General features: G+C 38.1%; 3 protein-coding genes across 3 annotated transcripts; all 3 read right to left on the bottom strand.

The window, feature by feature from the left end:
- Positions 1–4266: 4266 nt before the first annotated feature.
- LOC114541444 lies at positions 4267–5323 on the bottom strand. Its single transcript, XM_028561364.1, has 3 exons — positions 5046–5323; positions 4602–4895; positions 4267–4350 (listed from the first exon to the last, which is right to left on the bottom strand). Exons 1-3 carry the CDS (start codon positions 5208–5210, stop codon positions 4267–4269), a joined length of 543 nt encoding a protein of 180 aa, XP_028417165.1. The 5' UTR covers positions 5211–5323.
- Positions 5324–7021: 1698 nt separating this feature from the next.
- Positions 7022–11645, bottom strand: LOC114541445. Its single transcript, XM_028561365.1, has 5 exons — positions 11262–11645; positions 9971–10105; positions 9795–9855; positions 9094–9638; positions 7022–7077 (listed from the first exon to the last, which is right to left on the bottom strand). Exons 1-5 carry the CDS (start codon positions 11572–11574, stop codon positions 7022–7024), a joined length of 1110 nt encoding a protein of 369 aa, XP_028417166.1. The 5' UTR covers positions 11575–11645.
- Positions 11646–14268: 2623 nt separating this feature from the next.
- Positions 14269–16497, bottom strand: LOC114541433 (serine-aspartate repeat-containing protein G-like). Its single transcript, XM_028561352.1, has 4 exons — positions 15992–16497; positions 15188–15496; positions 14527–14794; positions 14269–14407 (listed from the first exon to the last, which is right to left on the bottom strand). Exons 1-4 carry the CDS (start codon positions 16308–16310, stop codon positions 14269–14271), a joined length of 1035 nt encoding a protein of 344 aa, XP_028417153.1. The 5' UTR covers positions 16311–16497.
- Positions 16498–16926: the final 429 nt, after the last annotated feature.

The following is a 16926-nucleotide window of genomic DNA, read 5'->3' as shown; positions in this document are numbered from 1 at the left end:
AATCTCGCTTGTTAAAGTAACTTCGATACATCCTTGTTTTACCGGATTGTTTTTTTACCTCTCATTTTAATAGTGCCTGATTAATCGTAGTTAAGATCTTATGTGATAATCCTCATTAGTTATGATTCAGGGACAGATGGTGGAAAGCTATATCGATTATCGAACCCTATAAACGATTTATATTGATAATTCAACACCTAAATGGAAAAAGGGTACTCCAATGGGAGCGTAGAGACGACGTGACCGCCATCTTTGGAACCTATAATTTCTTTTATAAAAATGATGTATTTAATTTGTACCGTCATGGCCGTCATGATGGAGAATTACGAGTGTAACTTTAAACAATGTCAATCAAATCCGTCATCGGCCATGCATGACTGTATGTACAAACGTTGTGTTGTTTTCGACGGAATAGTAAAAAACAGACCGTTGAAAGAAAATAGATAAGACAATTAAAAGGCCGTTTCTTTCGAGTGCTCAAGAGCGCAAAATTTTTTCTTCTTCTTCGGCGCCACGTACAAGATGGAGGTTCATCGCCATTTTATACCCAAACTTCCCTCATAAAGAATGGTCGGTCACCAGTGATCTTGGAAGCTAACCTTTACATGATTATAAAAGAAACGACCATTCTACGATAGTCATCGAAACCTCCATTCCACAACAGTCATCGAAACCTTTTTCCATGGCTTGAGCCGCTATATCACTTGGTAGCCCGAATTCATATCTTTGCCTGCTACCTATTTTCTCTATTTAACGGCGTCGTTAATTTAATGTTTAAAGTCGCCAGCTCATTTTTGGTTTTTCGGTAAAATGTTAATAATGATATATTTTGTTATCAGATGTTTCATACGCGGCTAAACGCGGTTTACGGTCGGGTTTTTTCTCGCTTTTGTTCTTTCTGTGCAGCCTGGATTCTAATCGACTGGGCGGTTAACAAGTCCGCGGGTTGTTTTGTACGCAAAATCCAGAAAAACTACGCTTTATACTGCGGAGAAAGCGGTAGATATATTACGAATAACTGAAGAGGGTAAATACTTAGGAACATACAAGATTGATTAATAGTGAGACTGTGAGAGCAGAAAAAAAAGACTGATATAATTAATCTCTTTTATAACCTGTTCAGGAAATATACTTCCTCTTCCTCGATTTTCAACAAATCTAATGCATTTGCCTATGGGTATAACACAGTCACAGAATGCTATGTCGATGATACAAAATTATTTTTAGAATAAATGAACTGGTTCTTCATTTGTATATATATGCTGGACAGTTTTCTTCAAATTGCCTGTTGTGAAATCCATCCATCATATATGTCAACTCCAGTGCAATAAAGGGAAATTATTTTTTTGATAATTTTTTTATTAATTCCGAAGTTGGTTTATAACACCTATCTATAGCTAATTAACAATCTTATCTTTTTTTTTAATAAGTGCGCCCAATTTTTAGATGATATAAAGATGCGATGATATATATATTTTTTTATCTTATCTTTTTTTTTTAATAAGTGCGCCCAATTTTTAGATGATATAAAGATGCGATGATATATTTTTTTTATTTACAAAGTATGGGCTAGGAGCCTATCAGAAACCATATGGCTTTTATTTTAGGCCCCTAGATTACTGAACTAAAATAGTTACTGCATGATTAATATAATGTCAGTTTGAATGTTATTTTTTTATATTAAAAAGATACAAAATATATAAAAATAGTAAGGATTATGATGATATAGACATGTTGATATTAATCAAAGTGTGAGAAGTGGAGCGTAATATCGAAGAGCAGAATATTGCGTCGGTTCGAACTAAAATATGATAAGCAGACAAACTATAGTAACCTATCACATGAAATTAATACGAGTATACTTGATAATTGACATAAATGAGATATACTTATTAAACTAAGAACTAGCATGCAATATAACAACTAAATCGATTTTAGTGAAAAACACTGCAGGGAACACTTAGCTACAAGTAAGTTTGCTTTATTTTTGCGAAAAGGCATGGCCACAGGGAAAGTTGAAATGTTCTGCCACATCCGCTGAGGAGGCCAATTTGGCGTACCAACAGTCAGAAATCGATCTTAAATGTTGCATAACTTGTAATATCTTACGTACGGGGCCTCTGCCTCCATAAATCATCATTTGAATCTAGAAAAGTTGGGCAAATTTTTAACGGAGTTCGACCATTTTTGCTGAAATCAGTGTTAAGTCAATCAGTGTTCAGTAATCAGTAAATCGGGTAATTGAGTGGTCGTCTAACTCGTTGTTTTTAATTCCTGACCATCATCCGCGTACTTAAGCAGGAAATTAACATAAACCGCGCGGTGACGTTGATAAATAGTGCAGGAAGCCAGGCCCGTTGTATAGACAATGGATAAACAATCACTGTTTTTCATTGCTTAGACAGATGTGTCGTATGATTCGAAGTTGGAACAACCGCGGCCTATATATATAGTTGTAAATATCGTTACTTGGCCTTTAGTCAATTTTTCTACTCGCGGCAATTCAGATTTGGAATAGTACATGATTTAAGTAAATTAGTAAATTAGCTTATACAAGCTAGTTTACTTATCAGTCATGTCACCATGCAAACAAGAATATTAGTACATGATTTATTTTTGGGAATCGTGCGAATGATATTCGCACCGTCAAATGATTTCTCAATACCAACATCATCAAAACAATTTGATAGGCCATTTTTTACCACATTTTCGCATTTGTCAAACTTCATTTTAAATTACATTTGCCGATATCTCAACCAATATTAAAAGAATGCACAAAAAATTGTCATGTTTATTAGCACTACCTAATCAGTCGATTGGGTAGCAGCAGATGCGTGGCGAACCTAATGAATTTAAATGACTAGGTGTTGGAAATTGCTCATGTAACATTGGTCGGGAAAAGTTTTGAAATGCTAAGCCTTTAAAATCCAGAAGATATTACGTTCTTCAAAATAACTAACAGTGAATACTCTTGTTTCATTATTGCTTGTGATGCGAACCATAGCATTTTTGCATTTGGTCGGGTTCTAGATAGTAGACCTCCGCGCGGCTAGCGCATTTGTGTGTATTTCAATAAAGTATATAAACTACATTAAATTGTGTGATCAGCAATCAGACAATCAGACAATTAATTCAATTATGTAGTTTGTTACATCTGATGTATATATATATATAAATATATATATATATATATATATATATATATATATATATATATATATATTATATATAATTATATATTTATATATATATATCTGGAATGATAACTTCCATACTTTAAGCGCGCGAAAAATGAAGCCTAACCCCCAGTCTTCCTACGCGGTTTGTACGTCAGTTTCAGTCCCCCAAACATCAAAATCACGCGGTTTGTACGTCAGTCTCAGTCCCTGAATGCAAACCGTTACACGGCCAGTATAAATTTGAATGCAATCACGAAAAAGATAACAAACTGAATCAGACTCAATGCAATGCATTTCGGAGCAAACCACTTTTAAAAAAACACGTATCTAAAATCTACTGCATTGAGAATTTAAGATTGAATTGATCCGATATATTGCGTCGTTTTTTCGTGCAAAAGCGAATAGTACGGAGCACGGAGCTAGAAATCAGTCTCGCTAGCTAATTTCGTTTCACAGGTTGGTAAACTGACTTCGCCGAAGTCTGCCGCAAGTTTTTAAAAAGTTTTTTAAGTTCGTCGCACCGAAATTCACTCAAAAAGTAATTGCTTCGATAGTTAATTTAAAGTAATATTTGTTTTGAATATTCACCAGTGAAATTTTCCCACCCAAAAGCGTAAGTTTATACAGAAAGTTTATACCCCGCCCATAAATACAGGATTATTAAAGTTTTATTATAGCCAAAAGTTGTTGTAAAACATCACAAACATTAGATACCTCATTTGTAAGTTAAATAACCTTTTAGTTTCTTTGCCGTACCCGCATCGCAAGCTAATGCGTGTTTTTCTAGCCAATAACAAAGCGATTTGACCACTTCTTATCATGGTTAATTATTGGGGGTGCCATATGCCTTCAGTTTTTGTTCGAGGAAAGCTTTAGCGGTAGCCTGGCACCTCGCCCTCTGCTCTGCGGTCCAGCAAACACGTTTTTAGTCCACTTCTCTGCCACTTTTCTAAGATATCGAATTTTTTCAAAATTTTTTCTAATGAGATCGAATTAGTGCAAAATTGCTTATAGCTAATAAAACTGATTTGTAATGATTTTATATATTTTTGTCATTATTGCAATCATGATTGTGCTTTACATGCATTTAAATTGCCAGGGATATTCTTGAAACAATTACCAACAATATACTTATCATTGAAATATTGAATGATGCTGGAATTGGTCCGTTCTAAAATCAAGAAACCAAAATCAGAAAATTGATGTGATGAAGAGATACTTTTATTATTGTTCAACTGTTATTACTTCTATCAGTGTCAAGATATCATGGAAGATAATAAATTTTCGATGGATCAGGGTTTATATAATTATAGCTGTTTGCTTTATTGCTATTTTTTTCACATTTAAAACAATATAGACAACCGTACCTATATAATTTGCACGCAAGCTGAAAAGGTCTACTACGCCATGAAATGCACTTACATTTTTTGTGGGCGTGGTCGAGGACATAACCTTCTTAGTGGTTTGTTCTACACCTTCACTTGACGAAACAGAAATACTTGATCCTGTTATCGTGGTTTCTGTATCACCAAAGGCCAAGACCAAGCTTACCGGATCACTTTCCTCCATAACCCAAAACGTATGTTTATTTTTGGCCAGTGTTGCATAAAAAGTGACGTTTTTAGTTGTCGTAATTGTTTTTGGTGGTTGCCAGTAGAAAACTAAGTTCTCTCTATTGGACGTATCCGCGTGAGTCACACTTGATTCAGGTGAGAACTAAATTTAAATTAAGAAATAGAAAACCGCATTTTCCGTGTTTCTATACAGTTATAGAAACACGCGTGGGAGTTTGGGAGAACGAGAAATAATCATGTTTTCTTTTTCTTTTATATAATATAACTCAATATTTTTTATATTTATATTTACCTCAGATCCTGAAAGTGAGCAGTCCAGATACTTAACATTAGCATTCTCGGTTATGTTTATGAAGCTGCCAATACCGGGTTCGTAAATTCCCAATCTAGCCTGTATGAGAAAACCTTGTATTGGGTTATTTCTATCACCGTCGACAGAAACACGAACCATTCTCATATGCCTGTCCCATTTAGCAGTGAATGTATACGGACTTGGAATTGACTGAGTTTCAGCAAATCGACCCGAACTTGGAATAAGATGCCATGGCTTCAGGTTGAAACAAGCGGATGACGGAGCCCCATCTGGATAAGATGAAACACACTTAAAAACAATAACTAGGACGATAGTCTTTATTGGACACATTGTACCAATACCTCCCATTCAACTTTCAACTGTTTGCTGTTCTAGCGAGGAAACAATTTGTATGGACCTTGTATATAAAAAGTCTCAGGTATGACGTAGTTTTATGTTCCGTGTTTGAAGTTGGGCAATGCGCCCAGTTGGGCAGTCAGGAACATCCTTTGATATAATAATAATTATAATACTTATATATAATAGGTTTAGTTAACTTTGCAGAATAAACTGAATTATGTCAAAGCGAAGATTTTATAAAATTGAAGGTTCATATAGAGGATCGAGTCGAGCCAACCGGTGTAAAATATATATTCGTCAACATACAGCGCATATGGGCGTGTATTCTAGAACAAGCTTATTTGCATGATCATGAGACATGACGCTGTTCCGGTAATGTTTCAAAGACTCTTACTTTTAGTCGAGCTCAAGGTCTCATAAGGTGCGAAACGTCTAGAATATTGTGCTTTAATATTCAATAACTCCATTTATTACAAAACTTTTAACAGTCTTCACACGAAGTGGAAGATAACATCGCTGTTTAAAACTAGTGACTGACAAATGCATCTAATTAAAATTTCAATCTTGCCCACACTTAGTAAAATCCTGTAGAGGGCCGTGCATTCACAATTATCAAAGCCCCTGGAAGAAAATAACGTGCTTTTTCGAATCGGCAGTTTGGTTTCAGAATACGGTTTTCCACTGCATATACTTTAATCTAACATCTTTTGAAGATGAAATGTTATAAAAAATGGAGCAATTAGGAAGTCTTTGTGGAGAAGACTGTGCTGCTAACCACAAAATTTTGATATCGGATATAGGAGTGCCGGGAGATGCCCTTTAGTGGTTTAATTTATATACATTGTGAACAGGAAACAATGCGCTGTGGCACTGATTTATTTAATCCAATGTGGAACATTTGCAAGTAAAGTTAACCAACAGCTCAGCCTTCTCCGGCGGATAAAAGTATTTTTATCCTTTAAATCAAGTGTACCTCTTTACCATGGCCTTGTTCACCCTTGAGACATATATTTTGGGGACACAAAAAAAACAATACGCATGGCAACTTTATTTACATGCAAGTGTTACAAAGTACATATATAGCTGCCAAGATCATTCTCGACAATTAAGCTATTATACTCGTCTTTAACAGTTCAATTAAAGAACTGCTAAAGATTATACCATTAGATAAAAAAAGATTCGAATTAAGGTACATTAAGGCACACGTGTATATGTGTTTAAATGGGCTTGTTAATTATCATATTCTATAGAAACACAAGGAATAAAGAAAAAAAAGTTAAAGCATCAAAAGAAATTGGGGCAGGCGGAGATTTTGCTATTAAGCAGCCGATGATTATAATAGTCGAAATGATATTAAATTTTTCAGCAATATTCAAGTTTTTATACGCAAAGACATTTTTATCTGAATAATCTTTAGCAAATAAATGAGAGTTATTTAAATGTGTCTTGTCATCATATAGGAATTTACCATTTTTAATACTACGTAGGTAACCCTAAGGTCCTTTTTGAAAATCATTATAATTATAGTAATGAAAAAGTTTAACTTTTAACACGCTTTAAAAACAATGGACTTCAGATTGCCATTGCAATATCATTGACCGCGTATAATATTAACTTTAGTATATTACGGTTGCTCTCAGCCCACGATATTTGCGTTCTTTAACATCTGATTCTACAAGGTGAAGCACTGGTACACGAGAATTTACGAAGCATTGAAATGTGACAATAACTTGGAGGTCTTCGGTGATCGAGTTGCGGCGCTAGGCTCATTTCATGGTCAGTGCCGCTCTGTTATACCTTAATTTATTATTTGATTATGCACGTATCCAAATAAAACAATTTCAACGTCGTCTTAACATCATGTAGTTTTTCATTAAAAGTTTGATCGATAAATTAATACTGATTCATGCATAAGTGGATTACAAGTTCATCTTGCAATGAAAGTACAATATTTACTTTGTCTATCTAACCTCTGCGTGAATAGATAAGCTAATGTATTGTGACCGGGATGGAAGCGTAGCTGTAGACAACCCAAACGATGGCTTTGTAGTTGACGCAGCACCAGTGGATACATTTGTCGTTGGAAATGTAGGATTCGTTTGCCTACGTGACTGAGAGGGAGACATAGCTGTAGAAAATACAAACGCTGGTTTTGTAGTTGGTGCAGTACCAGTCGATACATTTGTCGTTGAAAAGGTAGGATTCACTCCATTACGTGACTGAGATGTTAACGCAGCTGTAGAAAACACAAACGAAGGCTTTGTAATTGACGCAGCACTAGTGGTCACATTTACTGTTGGAAGGTTAGGGTTAGGATTCGTTTCACTACGTGACTTAGATGGAGGCGTAGCTGTAGAAAACAAAAACGCAGGCTTTGTAGCTGACGCAGCACCAGTGGACACATTTGCTGTTGGAAGGTTAGGATACGTTTCACTACATGACTGAGATGGAGGCGTAGATTTAGAAAACAAAAATGCAGGCTTTGTTTTTGACACAGCACCAGTGGTCACATTTGCTGTTGGAAGGTTAGGATACGTTTCACTACATGACTGAGATGGAAGCGTAGCTGTAGAAAACAAAAGTGCAGTTTTTGTAGCTGACGCGGCGCCAGTGGTCACATTTGCTGTTGGAAGGTTATGATACGTTTCACTACATGACTGAGATGGAGGCGTAGATGTAGAAAACACAAACGCAGGCTTTGTAATTGACGCAGCATCAGTGGACACATTTGCAGTTGGAAAGGTAGGATTCGTTTTTCTACGTGACCGATATAGAAGCGACCGCGTAGCAGCAGACAACCCAAACGAAAGCTTTATAGTTGACGCAGCACGCGTAGATACATTTGTTGTTGGAAAGGTAGGATTCATTCCACGACGTGACTGAGACGTATCTGCAGGAAACACATGCAAAGGCTTTGTAGTTGACGCAACACTCGTGGATACATTTCTCGTTGGAAATGTAGGATTCATTCCAACACGTGACTCAGATGGAGGCGTGGTTGTAGAAAGCACAAACGAAGGCCATGTAATTGACGCAGCACCAGTGGATACATTTGTCGTTGAAAAGGCAGGATTCACTCCATTACGTGACTGAGATGGAAGCGTAGCTTTAGAACACACAGATGAAGCCTTTGCAATTGACGCAGCACTGGTGGATACATTTGTCGCCGGAAAGGTAGGATTCATTCCACGACGTGACTGAGACGTATCTGCAGGAAACACATGCAAAGGCTTTGTAGTTGACGCAACACTCGTGGATACATTTGTCGTTGGAAATGTAGGATTCATTCCAACACGTGACTCAGATGGAGGCGTGGTTGTAGACAACAAACGAAGGCCATGTAATTGACGCAGCACCAGTGGATACATTTGTCGTTGGAAAGGCAGGATTCACTCCATTACGTGACTGAGATGGAGCGTAGCTTTAGAACACACAGATGAAGCCTTTGCAGTTGACACAGCACTGGTGGATACATTTGTCGCCAGAAAGGTAGGATTCATTCCTCTACGTGACTGGGATGGAGGCGTAGCACCAGTGGATACATTTGTCGTTGGAGAGCTAATAAGGGACGCAGGTGTTGTTGCCATTTCATATTTCATATGAACAGATGACACACGTGCTTTCGTCTTAAACGTGTGCAATTTCTCCGCAAAAGGGTCCGAGGGTAGTAATTTACAATTTAATTTACTTGTTGGCTTCCATTTAATCGTTACTTCACTTCGGTCAGTCAAATTAAGAACTTCCAAAGAAAGTTTAGCACGGAACAGCGCATGGTTTTCAACCTGAAAAACATCTTCAATGACCAAAACCATTTTATAGCCACAAAACCAAAACTCATCTGACCTGTAGGATTTATCGCTTCCCACCAACATATCCAACTGATCTCCCGGTATATCCCATGTGTAGGCAACACAGGGCAATTTATTATTTAATTTCCTTGTCGCTGGTTGAGGTAACGACCGTTGTCGTGTTGTTCCTGATAGAGCATGATAACTGATTCCTCTTAGGTAATGATCATGGAAATCTGGTAGCATCTTTGCGATAGGATGGTGCTGAACAACATCGTACAGATAATTAAAAGTCATCAATTCAAATCTGACAACAGACAATAGTGGTGGAAGCTCGCGACTTTCTGAGAGATTCTCAATCCCGCGTTTCTCAATCCAGTGCATTAATGCATGAAAAATCGTGTTCTCGCTGGCTGCGACGAGTTCATCACTGCCCAGAAGATACCTTAATGAAGCCACATTAAAGTTCAAACAACTTTTGTCTGCCATTTTTTTATCTAAAGGACTAAATTTTTAGCCAGGAACGACTGTAGGGTGATTACAAGATCGTCGACATCAGAAATCGTATTCTCGACTCGTATAAAGCGCACAATCTTCTCACAAGTTGCACGTGACACTACAGCGCAGCTTGCAAACCGGTATTCGCACTTCTTCAATACAAACTTTACACGTATTTATAAGAAAGCCGTAAAAACTTTGAGAAGTTCATCAACACTAGCATTATCCAGAGAATGAATCCTATAAGCTTCTAATAACATTAAATGAGCTTCTCCTCACTTCTAGGAATTTTCACATGAACTTCTTTGCGTCGAGGCGTATTTCTTTCAGAGAAAAACAAGGACCGAAAGTAAGAACTCTGCACGGCTAACCATGAACTATGAACATAGAATTTATGTTGTTGCGTGATTTGACCTTCACTGGTAATGGAAGAGAAACTCGTTATTTTATTGCTACCACTTGGAATCTCACCGGGATATAACGGTTTTTCACTTTGTTTTGCGTCATTTGGACTGCGATTTAAAATAATTATCATCATTTCCAATTTTCCATTCAAGCTGATCCTTCAATTTGCTTCTATTGCTCGAACGCCGCTTCAGTTTCACGTTTCACTAAGTGTTATCTCATGCTCGTGGCGACTGCCGTTTCCCTCGCGCTTTTGTCCTCATCAGTTGGGCATGATCCAAAGTGTTGATCACTAAGTTGTTCAATTCTTTCCCCGATTACCTTTTAAAAGAAATAAACGTACATAGGACGATTATCACATGTATATATAAGCATCCGAATATTTATATAGTTTGATTAATCAATAATAATGCCCAAGCATTCTTATGGGGATCCCTTTGTTTTCGATTTCTTTGTTTAAAACAGAGATAATAAAGTTATGATACTCATATTTGGTTTATTATTTATTCAGCAATCCATGCAGCGACTCCGTATAGGTGCACATATAACGACAGGAATTCTTTATCTGCTTTATCGAATGGGGCAAAGTTGCTGACTGCGTTATTGGCTGTAAGAGTCAGGTTGCATTCGAAAATTGAACCTTTTGAAATGGATTTTTATGTACTAAATTGAAGGCATGCAATTGAAAGAAATGTTTTAAAGCTCGCGACATCTTCAATTTGTAGCTCTCCACTACTGCATGGTTCTCGTTAACACCGATGGTGATTTTATAAAAGAAGTAAAACAACTTTGTTTCAGAGATGTTGTAAAGCACGGAAAATACATACCCCACGAAACTTACTATAGTTTTTGTAGCTGTACATTTGGAGCTATATAACGCGCAGGGAAAGTAATCATTTTTGGCTCGAAAATAGTTACCTAGTCAGTGTGTAATATAGAAATTATTTGCAGAAACCTAATAGCCATAGGGCCTTTTTTCCATTATTTTACATTTCACAACCAGGGTTGCCAGATAATTGCACTGTTTCAACGCGACCAAAATGGGACGTATATCATGGTAAGTTATGTAGGTTAAACTTAGGCCTACGAGCTTTTTGCAAGACGCCCACGCAAACCCCTGTTGATTACCGCGTGATTAATCTATTATTTATTTTGTGATACTAACCGTTTGCATACATTGGGAGTATTTTGCAGCCGTGGACTCCAGTTTCATTTTCATCGCTAGTATTGTCGACTTTCCCGCTCTGATTTCCAGGTTCGCGTTGATCCTCACCCGCACTGTTCTGGAAAACTACATCGTTTTCACTACTTTTATTCCCTATCACATTCGATGTGCTTAGTTCGTGCTTCTTGGAAGCGACAACATCAAACACCAGAACTCTGTCATGCAGGTCCGGTTGATTAAACTCTCGTTCGAACAACTTCGACAGTCCCAGGGCTAGTTTAAAACCGTTCGCCTGTTGAAAAGCTGAGGACATTTTTACCACGCCACACGTTACAATATGTTTATTTACCTGACGGCATGTAGCCGAATGCTTGTTAAAAATATACGGCTATAGCCGTTTAAATTTCACTTGGTAATATTGATATGATGTGTAAGACATCAACGTGTATAGTAGCACTAAACATTTACACCTTTCAGAAACTCTATTCAGAAACCGTGCTTTGGAAGCTTCGGTAATTGTTTGAATTTTTTCGTCTGTGTATCAGGCTAGTGAACAGGAATTACCTTAAATCCTTTCCGTGGAAGTAACCGGAAACAAGCTCTCCCCAAGCACCCCCGCGCGTTCAGTGCTGTATCCGCGAAAACTTTCAAGAGCCTGGGAACGAGGCTGGGAAACAATGCAAACTGGTTGCACACTATTGGCCCCATGGTCGCCTAGACAACCTAGCTATAGAGCGGCATGCTTACGAAAGACGCATCTTAACTACAAATTCCACAACGCGTAACTTGCTGAGAAAATATTAACTCGGGAGTCTGAAAGTTTCAGTTCCGAACTCATCTCGCTATGCTCCCCACCCGGTCAAATTTTTACTATCTACTTGTACCAGCTTTGCGTTTTGTTCTTTAAGTTTGAAATTGTGAAAATATTTGCCAGGTATAATACATGACTGGAAATAAATTAAATGAATTTGAATCCCATTCATTCTCTACGGTCAACATTAGTTACATTGTGTTGACTAAGTCAATATAATGTAGTAATCTATTTACACGTTATACATCGTTCATTTTATAGTGGATACCAAGTTGATTGCACGTTGGCACCAAAAGTTCCGTGTTTATCTTATTTACTTTACTTTTGCGTAAATGGAAAAGCTAATGCCAGTGAGTACTTTCCCTATTTCACCTGAAGCTGGTTTGCTAACACTTGATGAAGGATTTGCATTTTGATTTGACGAAGCACTGGCGATCGTGGATACATTTGTCGTTGGAAGGCCATAATTCATTCCACCACGTGACTGGGATGAAAACGTATCCGCAGAGAATGCAAAAACTGGCGTTTTAGACGTCGTTGCACCTGTAGATACATTTGTCGTTAGAAAGGTAGGATTTATTCCACTACGTGACCGGGATGAAATCGTAGCTGTAGACAACACAAACGAAGGCTTTGTAATTGACGCAGCACCAGTGGACACATTTATCGTTGGAAAGGCAGGATTTACTTCACTACGTGACTGAGATGGAATCGTTGCTGTAGACAACCCAAACGAAGGCTTTGTAGTTGACGCAGCACCAGTCGATACATTTGTCGTTAGAAAGGTAGGATTCACTCCATTACGTGACTGAGATGTTAAGGTAGCTGTAGAAAACACAAACGAAGGCTTTGTAGTTGCAGCAGCACAAGTGGACACATTTGTCGTTGGAAAGGTAGGATTCACTCCATTACGTGACTGAGATGGAAGCGTAGCTGTAGACAACCCAAACGCTGAAGGCTTTGTAGTTGACGCAGCACCAGTGGATACATTTGTCGTTGGAAATGTAGGATTCACTCCATTACGTGACTGAGATGTTAACGTTGCTGTAGACAACCCAAACGAAGGCTTAGTAGTTGACGCAGCACAAGTGGACACATTTGCTGTTGGAAGGTTAGGATTAGGATTCGTTTCACTACGCGACTGAGAGAAAGGCGTAGAAGTAGAAAACAAAAACGAAGACTTTGTAGTTGAAGCAGCACCAGTGGACACATTTGTCATTGGAAAGGTAGGATTAGATTGACTACGTGACTGAGATGGAAGCGTAGGAAAACACAAACGCAGGCTTTGTAGTTGATGCAGCACATAGGCACATGTTGGAAGTTATACGTTTCACTACGTGACTGAGATGGAAGCGTAGCTGTAGAAAACAAAAGTGAAGTTTTTGTAGCTGACGCGGCACCAGTGGGCACATTTGCTGTTGGAAGGTTATGATACGTTTGACTACGTGACTGAGATGGAGGCGTAGTTGTAGAAAACACAAACGCAGGCTTTGTAATTGACGCAGCACCAGTGGACACATTTGGCAGTTAGGAGATTCACTACGTGACCGAGATAGAAGCGACCGCGTAGCAGTAGAAAACGCACGCAAAGGCTTTGTAGTTGACGCAGCACGCGTAGATACATTTGTCGTTGGAAAGGTAGGATTCATTCCACTACGTGACTGAGACGTATCTGCAGGAAACACATGCAAAGGCTTTGTAGTTGACGCAGCACCATTGGATACATTTGTTGTTGGAAAGGTAGGATTCACTCCATTACGTGACTGAGATGTAAACGCAGCATCTGTAGACAACACAAACAAAGGCTTTGTAGTTGACGTAGTACCAGTGGGTACATTTGTTGTTGGAATGCCAAGATTTATCCCATCACGTGACTGTGGTGGAGGCCTAGATGTAATTGACGCAGCCCCAGTGAAGACATTTTTCGTTGGAGAGCTAAGAGGCGGGAGGGTCGTTGCCGTTATATAACTCATATTAACCGAAGACACACGTGATTCTTTGTTAAACGTGAATATTTCCCAAAAGGAGGTTGATATATAACTTGTTTTACAGGTTGGTTTCCACTTAATCGTCATTTCACTTTGATCGGTCAAATTGAGAACTTCCAAAGAAAGTTTAGCGTGGAACATCTTATGGTTTTCAACCTGGGAAACATCTTCAATGACCAAAACCATTTTATAGCCACAAACCCAAAATTCATCTGATTTGAATGATTTGTTGTTTCCCACCAACAAATCCAACTGATCCCCCGGTATATTCCATGTGTAGACTATAGAGGACCATGAATTTTCTCTTCTTGTCACTGGTTGAGGCAACGACCGTTGTCGTGTTGTTCCTGATAGAGCATGATAACTGATTCCTCTTAGGTAAAGTTCATGGAAATCTGGTAGCGTCTTTGCGATGGGATTGTGCTGAACAATATCGTACAGATAATCAACAGTCATCATTTCAAACCGGACAACAGACAATAGTGATGGAAGCTCACGACTTTCTGAGAGTTTCTCAATACCACGTTTTTCAATCCAGTGCATTAATGCATGAAAAACCGTGTTCTCACTGATCACGACGAGTTTGTCACTGTTCAGAAGATACCTTAATAAAGTCTCGCTCAGATCTTCAAAACTCTTTGTCGGCCATGTTTCATCTAAAGGGCTAAATTCTTTCTCAAGAAAAGACTGCAGGGTGATTACAAGATCATCCGCATATGTGATGGCATTTTCAACTTCAATGAAGCACATAATTTTTTTGCAAATTTCAAGGGACACTACTGCGGATTGTAAACTGTAAACACATTTTTGCAATACAAATTCAACATTGTATTCATGAGCAAGCCGCAAAACTTTGAGGAGGTCATCAACACTAGCATTATCTAATGAACGAATCTTATACATCGCTTCTAATAACATGAAATGAGCTTTCTCCTCGTTTCTAGGAATTTTCACATGGACTTCCGTGCACCGATGCGTATTTCTTTCCGGGAAAAACAAGGACCGGAAGTAAGAACTCTGTAGGGCTAACCATGAACTATGAACATAGAATTTATGTTGTTCAATGATTTGGCCTTCACTGGTATTGAAGCTTGTAACCTTATAATTCTTTCCACTGGAAACCCCACTGTGATTCAAAAGCTTTTCACTTGTTTCTCCGTCACTCAGATGGAGATTTGGATCATTGTCATCATTTGAAATTTCAGATTCTGGCTGATCCTTCAATTTGTTTCTATTGTTTGCATGTGGACTTACTCTCACATTTTCATTTACTGTAATTTCATGTTTGCTAGCGGCTGCTGTCTCTTCGGCTTCATTAACTTCGACGCATTTCATTTTGTCTTCATCAATTAAGGTATCTTTAATGGCGTTAGTCTCCGTTCCAACATGTTCATCTTCACCCAAATTGTTCAATCGTTTTTCAACTCGTTGACCACCTTTGGAAATAAATAAAGATGCAGATTTGACATCATTTGAAATTTCAGATTCTGGCTGATCCTTTAATTTGTTTCTATTTACTCTCATATTTTCATTTACTGTGATTTAATGTTTGCTAGCGACTGTTTTTCATACAACTTAATACATGGTAATGTACACAATTAAACGTTATGTTAATTATTTTTCTAAATCAAGCGCAAGGGACTATAGTTGCATCGCTTTTCGTTATTAAAACTGAAATTTAGGGGCCTGAATAAAAGCCTTATACTTATAGGTTTCTAGTAGGTTCCTAGCCCTTATAACAATTATAAAGTAGTTTATTTTGTAAAATGTTATCTGTAAAATGTTCGAATTTCACGGATTGCAAATTCATGCAGCGCATGAAAGTTTGTGTTCTGTGTGTGAGTTATAAAACAAGTCTGAAGTTATTGCAGGACGCCCACGCGAATGCTGGCGCGTCGATCTATTAGCGGAGAGGAATTTTTTATACCAACCATTTGCATATTTTGAAGACATCTCGCAATTATATACTTTGGTTTCATTTTCATCGTCAGTATTGATTCCCTCATTGTTAACTTTCCCGTTTCTGCTTGCACGTTCCCATTGATTCTCACCTTCTTCGTTCTCAATTATTTCGTTCATATTACTCTTATTCTCTCTGACATTTTCTTTGCTCAAATCGTGCTTATTTGAAGCGACAACATCAAACACTAAAACTTTGTCATGCAGATCCGGTTGATTAAACTCTCGTTCGTACAACTTCGACAGTCCAAGGGCTAGTTTAGCATTTCCTTGTTGCGAACTTGAACACATTTTTGACACGCTACACGTTTTGCTGTTTAAATATATGAATACGACCTGAATGTTCGTTGAGTGTATGTAGTATGTACTAATATAGCATGTCTCCACGCGACAGGTATTTAACCAATGATTTAACAGAATTCATCTTCGTGGAATTATATTGACCGGAAACACTGGCGCGCGGCACGCATCGCTCATCTCCTCCATGCAGTGCGGGTTTCGTAAGCAGCGTTCAGACACGGCACAAAGTTGCCGCAAAGTTTGCGCAAAGTTGAAACTGGTTCTGTTTCTAAAAACAATGTTGAGCACAGACCGTACCATGGTTAACGCTCCGTTCTTGTTCACCCATTATTTCGTGCTCAAATTTATGTGAAAGTGTCTTTTTTAAACGAGGCGCACAAACAAATGACAGGCAAGCACCAGTGCCTAACACCTAGATGACGATAATGAAAAGAGACTATATAATGTCTATAATTATATAGCAGCAAGTATTTGTTGAGCTGGATCAATGCGGGCTGTTCCAGCGCATGCATGGTCAAGAATAAAAAATTGAAAATGGAAGTTCAATTCCACATGTTTTATGTTGGTTTATAGAGATTTACATTCATTTATAATAAATATCTTCACG

Source organism: Dendronephthya gigantea, unplaced genomic scaffold (genome assembly GCF_004324835.1).
Source record: "Dendronephthya gigantea isolate DGI-Jeju-01 unplaced genomic scaffold, DenGig_1.0 000291F, whole genome shotgun sequence".
Taxonomy (NCBI): domain Eukaryota; kingdom Metazoa; phylum Cnidaria; class Anthozoa; order Malacalcyonacea; family Nephtheidae; genus Dendronephthya; species Dendronephthya gigantea.
This window is presented reverse-complemented; position numbering and strand designations above follow the sequence as displayed.